The sequence below is a fragment of the Leiobunum rupestre genome, chromosome 10, assembly GCF_980474605.1.
Source record: "Leiobunum rupestre chromosome 10, qqLeiRupe1.1.hap1, whole genome shotgun sequence".
Taxonomy (NCBI): domain Eukaryota; kingdom Metazoa; phylum Arthropoda; class Arachnida; order Opiliones; family Sclerosomatidae; genus Leiobunum; species Leiobunum rupestre.
This window is the reverse complement of record NC_143393.1, coordinates 45,018,021-45,026,726: the sequence shown is the minus strand read 5'-3', so window position 1 is coordinate 45,026,726 and position 8,706 is coordinate 45,018,021. Positions and strand designations below refer to the sequence as shown.

The 8,706-nt window shown below is 34.8% G+C and overlaps 1 protein-coding gene across 1 annotated transcript in view; it reads left to right on the top strand.

The window, feature by feature from the left end:
- Positions 1-6,121: 6,121 nt before the first annotated feature.
- Positions 6,122-8,706, top strand: part of LOC149926032 (sushi, von Willebrand factor type A, EGF and pentraxin domain-containing protein 1-like) — a 64,918-nt gene continuing 62,333 nt past the window's right edge. Inside the window, exons 1-2 of the mRNA XM_090162010.1 lie at positions 6,122-6,183; positions 6,408-6,482. Of these exons, the coding sequence (XP_090018136.1) occupies positions 6,410-6,482 (73 nt within the window). The 5' untranslated portion in view covers positions 6,122-6,183; positions 6,408-6,409. The remainder of the gene's footprint in view (positions 6,184-6,407; positions 6,483-8,706) is intronic.

Genomic DNA, 8,706 nt, shown 5'->3' with positions numbered 1-8,706 from the left:
TCCCCCCAGGGGAAATCAGCGCACGCTCGCAAGACGGCGAGGTGGGGAGGGTAGCATGTCTTATGGGAAACCAAAGTCATTTTAAAATTTGTTTCAGCTTCAATTTTAAATATATATAATTAAGCAAAATAAAAGAAAGAAATAAAAAATATAAAAAACATAGTTTGAAATTATGGTCGTTGTCGGAATTCGCGAACATATCGGGTCTTCTATCTAAGCGCGATACCACCTTTGAGGTTGCGGACGGTTAACTTTTATTCAATAGATAAAGCTCTCAAAATTATTCGTAAAACGTTTTGATCAAGTAATTTATATTTCTGTATTATCCGCGTAATAAGCCGAGTTGGATAATTTTTCGATTCAATTATTGTAATTCTGGGCAAAAAAATTGCATGTCATTAAGTTATCGCATTGAAAGAAGCTTCAGTGTTTTCATAGTGAAATGTAAGGAAAGTTGGTTTTAAATATAATGGAAAATTACCCTTGTTATTCTATGTTCACCCATTGAGTATGGTAGCAGATGAAAAAAAAAATTAATTAGCCAAACTAATACTGTAGTATATGCAAATATTTCACTCAGAATCAAAATTATTGACTCCCAAAAAATATTTAGCTATTTTATTATTAACCTACAGAGCTAGTCAGACTTAGGGAAGCGTGTTTTAAGATATGTTTAAAATTAACTTGATAAAAACAATGCTTGAGTTTTTAATTTTACGATACAGAGTGGCTCCCATTTAATGTGATGATTCTGAGTGAAAAATTTTCAAAAGTCAAAGTTATTGGATTGCATGAAACTTTAGTGTTTTCAGTTTGAAATTTAAGGGAAGTTACCGTTTTTAAAGTGATGGTTAAATTAGAATTGAAAAAATAAATAATTTCAGGTTTTATATATCTGATATAGGGTGGATCCAAAAAAAGTAATTTTTTTAAATTGAACACCATCTCTTCTGAATACCTGTGTTGGTTAATTCTAGGGTGGTTCCATATTTTTTTCGATTCAATAATTGTAATTCTGGAAAAAAAATGCATGTAATAAAGTTATCGCATTGAAAGAAGCTTCAGTGTTTTCATAGTGAAATGTAAGGGAAGTTGGCTTTAAATATAGTGGACAATTATCTTTGTTATTCTATGTTCACCCGTTGAGAATGGTAGCAGGTGAAAAAAAATAATTAGCCAACCTAATACTGTAATACATGGAAAATTTTCACTAAGCATCACAATTATTAAACCCAAAAAAATATTTAGCTATTTTATTATTAACCTACAGAGCTAGTCAGACTTAGGGAAGCACGAGTTAAGATATTTTTGAAATTAACTTGATAAAAACAATGCTTGAGCTTTTAAATGATACAGGGTGGATACCGAAATTTAAGAAAAGCTTGCTAAATGAAATTTTTTCACTTCCTAACATAATCAATGGGTGGACACAGACTTAAAAAGATAATTTTCAACTATATTGTACGGGAACTTCCCTTAATTATCACTCTGAAAACACTGAAGTTTCCTTCAATCCAATAACTTTAACATATGCAAATTTTTCGCTCGAATCATCACATTAACTGAACCCAGAAATATTTATCTCTGTTAATAGTACTCTACACAGCTATTCAGACGTGCAACGTTTTTAAAGTTATGGTTAAATTATAATAAAAAATTAATATGTAAATGATATAGGGTAGATACATTTAATTTTGGAATAGGTCACCGAAAGGTTTTAATTAAAATATCTTTTATTTTCTACAATAATTACCCTTTATTACCATAAATACTCTGTACGTTCAATACGTTAAATAGCTTTCAATACGCCAAATATAGGTGGAAAAATAATAGAAAACACACATACTATTATTATTTTTTAATTTTTGGAAATACACAACATCCACCAGTTACTTCGCAATATGACAAATTGGCTGCTCTCTTAGTGCCCAACATATCACAATTTAAACACAAATATATGCGTGGTAACGCTTTTAATACACCTGGAGGAATTCTTATACTTAGAATTATTTTTGATTGGAAATAAACAGCTTTACGGTACTTCAAACAGATTGAGTATCCGTCACAGTACCATGCTAGCCCTCCGACAGTTGGAACATGAAAAACTGAACCGTCACAATATATACAGAAGTAGTCACCAGTTCTTAATAATGCCGTGATTCCGTCTTTCTTCAATTCTTCGACTGATATTGCATTCACTAGTGGTAAATACACGCTTGGTTATAAATTCATATATAATTCTTATAATAGTTTCTAGTGAAGGCTACCAGTAATTAAGAATTAACATTACAACTAAATAATTATATATAAAAATACTGTGATTTCTAAGCTAGCTTTAAAAAAAAATAACCGAAAACAATCTTACTTTTGAAAAATGATTCTTTAATATCAAAAATCGTCTGTCATACTCGGAAACAATTAATTGATCACTGATGTCGTTTCTAATATTTCTTCAGCTTTTAAAGAAAAAACGAGTTACTCGAGAATGGTAAAATAGTCTATACTTAAATTTAAAGTGCGTTTTAAATTGTAGTAATTCTTATTTTGTATTCCACTTTCACAATGGGAAAAGTGTCTTTCTCAAATGTTGTAGTTGTACTATTGTTAGAACTATTTAAATCCATAAGATAGAATCGTTCAGTACTTTGCGGATATAAAAAGAGAGACTCGTTCAAATGGAAATATTTTTAAACTTCATTTTAATATCATTAGCGTGTAAGTGGTCCATGTACCCGAAATTGAACCGCAAGTTCAGATATGCTAATACATAGAAAATACTACAAAAGCATCTTAACTCTACTTTTAATACATCAAAAAAATTCCGATATTAAAATATTTCAAAATACTCAATGTACTAAGTTACGTTAAAAAAGAGCCTATCGTAAACACGAATTCCTCCAATTGTTAAACATAGATTCCAGATTAGATGGTGTATGTATGATGGGTAAGACTCTTGTCAGAAAGACGAATTTTAATTTTAATACGTTGAAATAAATTTCGACTATACAAATATAGTTTTCGCATTTTAACTTTAAATATAGACTATTTTACCATTCTCGAGTATCTTGCATCTTGAAATTGTTACGCATACGTGGTTACCATTTAATTTTGGAATACATCACCAAGCTAAAAATATAAAAATTGATAAAAACTTAAATGGCTACGTCCTCATCCGAGAACAGCGGAGATGGATTTTACATTTTTGGTGGGAACAATCGTTTGTTATAACCATTTTAGCGCGAAGAATCCACACCTGATGTACAAACGACACTTTTAGCTAGCGAGAGGGGACACCCGCTGTGTCTATTTTACGCGCGGGGGGGGGGGGGGCAAGGGCCATCCTCTATCTACCCTTTACCCCTTAGGGCCGATATTCCGTAAGACGGATAGCTTTGCGCATCGTAAAAGTGTTTGAAAATAATGTTACACGGGGAAAGTGTTTGTCGGTGAAAATAGTTATGAATAGATACACAAAAGGCTCGATCCATTGAACTATTTGGATTTATTTCATAACAGTACCACTCGCACGTGGAGAAAAGTGTTTGACAGATGCCGTAGGGGGCCCATTACTCGGGTTTATAGCTACTGGCTGTTTGCATAACATCGTGTCAGATGATTCCACCAGCCCTACCGAATAGGGACGATCCCGCCTCATCGCGAACAATCCTAAAAACGCATTACTAATCGCGTTGATTTTACTTTTAATGGGACTTGTAGAATTTCTATCTCTTTGGTTTACCAATATGGCCGTCGCTATACACATAACACCGCAAAATTTGACTAATCGCGTGAGTCATTGAGTCAACCCATTACGTCATCCTGATTACGTCATCAAATTATTATCGCTATATAAGGGATCCATCGGCACTACACTACAAACCGTTTCTCGAGCATCATGTCTAAACGAAGCTGTGTAGATAACGTTCCTGGGCCCACTAAAATGTCTAAATTAGATCCGACTCAGCGGAAAGTTAACCCTCGGTATTCACTTTCATCCGAGCTTTTCGTTACTACGGGGTTCACGTCTGAGCTCGATATATCTGTAGCTCTATGCAATAAAATCACACACCAGGTCTTTGAAATGTCTTCGCGCGCCTGGGACGATTTATACGGGCACTGGGAACAAATAAATGATCCCCAAAGGCTGCCCTTTCGATCACCGTTCCCGCTATCTGATACGCTAGTGACCGCCGCCATGTCTGACCAAAAAGAATTAACCCTGCAAAGTACGATATCCGAAGCGTCGGTCGTAATCAAAGCGACTGAAACTCGAGAATTGGACAGACTCAAATATTTCATTAATTCGCACATTCAACTCCTTAAAGTGAACCAAAAACTTTTTGAATTAATGGGTTACGTTATAACCGATAATTATCGTAAAATTTACGAAATATTGTATAAAGAACCATGTGCACCCAACAATTTATTTCTATCGGATGAACATGAAAGGTATGATACCGTTGTCCGCTACGCGTCCAATTACGTAACAGCATTTAAAATTATTGAAGATTTTAAAGAAACAGTGGCCAACCAAAATATGTTTTGTGTATTTAACTTTTACAATTTGTTTACTATTGGATCTACACACCATAAATATATTAAAACTAAATTGTTTTATCTTTAAACGTTTTCATCCGCTTAATGTACTGTAACTTTGAATGTATAAATAAAACCTTATAATTTGTATACATTCTGCTCTTTTTTTCCAAAACACTTTTACCGATGACCGCCCGCTATTTAAAGGTACGCTTAGGGGCCCGAAAGTGTTTGTCGGCGAAAACCAACTCGAATTGTGCCCTAGGCCCGACATTAACTATGACGGGTAGGCTGTTTACATAACATCGTGTCACCGCCATAGGGGCAGATAACCTATTGACCTATAATGGGTTAGCACATGGGTTTTATGGGTTATAACATCGTAAATCAACCTCGTAAATCAGCTAACCTTTTGACCTAAAATGGGTTACCACGCCAGCTATTAACTATGATGGGTAGGCTGTTTGCATAACATCGTGTCACCGCCATAGGGGCAGATAATCTATTGGCCTATAATGGGTTAGCACCTGGGTTTTATGGGTTATAACATCGTAAATCAACCTCGTAAATCAGCTAACCTTTTGACCTAAAATGGGTTACCACGCCAGCTATTAACTATACTATGACGGGCCCATTTAACGGCTGTTTGCATCGTGTCCACACCGCCATAGGGGCAGATAACCTATTGACCCAGGGTAACATCGTAAATCAGCTAACCTTTTGATCTAACCTTTTGACCCCGCCGAATATTGCCGCAAAATGGGGGCCCCTACAGGGGCCCGTTTCACACTATTTAACGGTTTATAGCTGTTTGCATAACATCGTTGTCCACACCTCCTGTCGAATAGGGGCAGATAACCTATTGACCCACAATGGGGGGTTAGGTTTTATGAGGTGGTTTAACATCGTAAATCATCTAACCTCGTAAATCATCTAACCTATTGATCTAACCTTTTGACCCGCCGAAAATGTACGCAAAATGGGGGCCCCTACAGGGGGCCCGTTTCACCCCCGTTTCCCCCGCCCGCAGGGACCCCTTTTCGGTAGACACACTCACTTATCTCTCTCACTATGATGATAGGCCTCCGGTGGTATGGTCTCTGTTACTAAGTACACCGGGCTATAAATTCTGACACACTGTCATGCCACCAGTGAGTAGTGTCGAAAGCTTGACCTCCCATGCAAAGTTTATACTATGTTTGATCACAAAGAAACAAGTAAAATGTCGCGAAAATAGCCCGATTTTAAAACTTTGCCAAGGGCCCGGAAAATTGCGAACTTTTAAATGTTTCAAATGTCAGTATAATTCAACTGGTTTCGTATAAAAAATAGCTACTCATTCACTAGAACTTTATTAGCCCTTTGTTATTTGAAATTTTGTATGGCATTTTTTAAAAATAAGCAATAATTTTCCCTTTATATTTTACTACGTTTAATTTCATACGCAATTTACAACTTATTGACTAGCAATTTATTACTGTTTTGTTTTGGGTAAATAGAATGTTTAATTGATGGCCAAAACACAAATAAGGTATATTTATTACCACCTGTATCTGTAGTGAGGCGGCATTAGTTGTTCAAAGAAATATTTGTCCTCAACCCCGCTTGTCTCAAACCGAAGTCAACCTCTCATTGGCTTTTTCAAAGGTAAGATGAGAGTTGCATCTAAGAGATTAAATTGTCAATTTTGTTTCGAAGAGGGACCCTAGCTGCACATCAAAGAACGACCAATGGCCTGTTACAATATGAAAAACTCTTTCAAATACCCACCCAACCTGACAATAAAAATCCGGTTTCAAGTGCCGGCTCCCACCCCTTCTACTATAAATCAAACTGATTTGTATTAATTGTACCATTTATTTATTATTCAGTGATGGAAATAATTTGGTTGCTCTGTGGAGTCTTCTTTGTTATTTTACATTGTTCTCTAGACGTTGTCTCTAAAGGTAAGACCCGGCAGCTTTTTGCTAATAGTAGCAGTACTAAATATCAAAATAAAGCGTACGTTGGTTATGAGGTCCAGAGAATTGGCCAGAAATCTCATTTAAAATTACAATTTCTTAATGCAACCGAAAACGTAGTTCAGAATTATCAGTACTAATTAAAGTATAATTTTCAACAAAATCGGTCTTAATTAAAAAAAAAATATGTGGATTTAGTCAAAAATCGTGAAAAACCACTTAAATGAGAGCATCCATAGATAGTTCCCTGGTTAATTAAACCCAAGGACTCGCCCGCGTAGCGGGCGAGTCGTCCTTGGGTTATATAGCTAACGCCAATTTTTACATTGTTTCGATTTGTTCACGCTATGGAGAAAGTTACAAAAATTCATTTCCTGATCTATGGAGATTTAACATGGGCTTAACATTATGGGAAATCCATTTTACCCTATGCTATTTTTTGCCAATTTCTAGTTTATAAAAGTATAGTTCTTTCTGATCAAAATTTTCAAAGGAACCTTCTTCGGAATGTTATCTAAGGATACGTTTTTTTGTTTTATTTTAAATTGTAATTAAGGGTTAATAAATCAATTCGTAAAATTATTATTAAACCTACGTAGCACCAGATGGCAATAGCAAGATAAAATCCAAAAATACTACCATTACTGAACAGGCCTCTTAATGTAAGATAGCCTCGCTTATGTTGTGAAAAAAAAATGGCCGTCTTCGATGCACAAGCTCAATTTTTAGCTAAGCCTTGGATAACATTGTAATTACTGGAAAAGAAATTCAAAAATATATTGTAAATGATATCGGCCGAGAGGTTAAGGACGTTGTACTATGGTCATATACCGCAAGGTTGTGTGTTCGAGTCCCCGTCTCACTTTTGGAATCTCTAGTCTAAAAATTTTTAATTTTGTTCATTTGGCTTTTTTATTGAAAATTTCATTTCATTAAACAATTATTTGAAAATATTTTGTTATTCGTAAGTTTAAAATTGGACATAAAATTTATTAATCGTATTTAATATTTAATTTTAGGCGAGTATGTTAAAAATTTAAAAATGAAAAAGTTGTGGGTGTTTTTAATTAACAATAACGCAATATTTTCATTTATGAATGTAGGAGAATTACTAGGGTTCGATAATGGTTTAATGTTACTAGGGTGTTTGAACACGTACAATTAAAGGTGTTATACAGGAACAAAGAATGTGTTCGAACACGTGAATTGAATGGTGCCCTAAACGTAAATTACAAATGGGTATGTAAGCACGTCCATGGTACGTATATACACACGTGGACGGTCGGTGTATATACACGTGGACGGTCGGTGTATATACACGTGGACGGTCGGTGTATGCACACATGCGAAAAACGATATCAAATCGTGCTGTAACACGTGTTTGAGGGTGACAGGCTCGCCGTTTTCCCCACGTGAACTCCACACGTGTACCGCACTATCATATAACTCGTGTTTAACAAGGGTTTTTGCAACCTGGGTAGGTTTCATGTTTGAGTATAATAAAAAAATCGAATACCTACCGCTTTGCGCGCGTCTAGCAGGGCTGCCAGGTCATTTGTAAAACATACATTATTATTTAAACAGTAAAGATACTATATTTTAAGTAAAAGTAGTATATTTAAGATATTGGATGACCCTCTAAGATAGACGGTTTAGCAGGATTACCTATAAAGAGATTTTCAGGTTCACTACAATTTACCTCCATTTGTTAAATTGAAAAACTTACGTAATTTTATTGAGTAAGTATCTGGGGAACTTTAATTAATTAAGGAAAACCATTGAGATTTTTTTAATATTTGCCATTTTATTTTCCATATATTACATTTTACGTCATTTTTTTCGTCGTGTAGCAAGTTATTTACATTCTCGCGCTTTTTTTCCGCTATGGACTTCAAGTTGGTTCTTTAAGTAGTAAGGTTTAGTTTAAAAGAAAAATTACGAATAAAATAATACAAACAAATATTATCAAAATAACTTTCGTTCATTTTTCACAGACATTCATTACAATAATATGAGGCGTAAAAACATATGGGTAGTACCAACTTATTATTTTTCATGACCTGTTATTTCAGTGACAAAATGTACGATTCTGACCATACTAACTCCATTAAAGGTTTTCGAGTATGTTCTACAACTTAGTCTTTAAAACTTTTCGTCTACCACCTAGCGTTCAAAAACTACAAATTCTAAAACCGTGAAATATTTCACG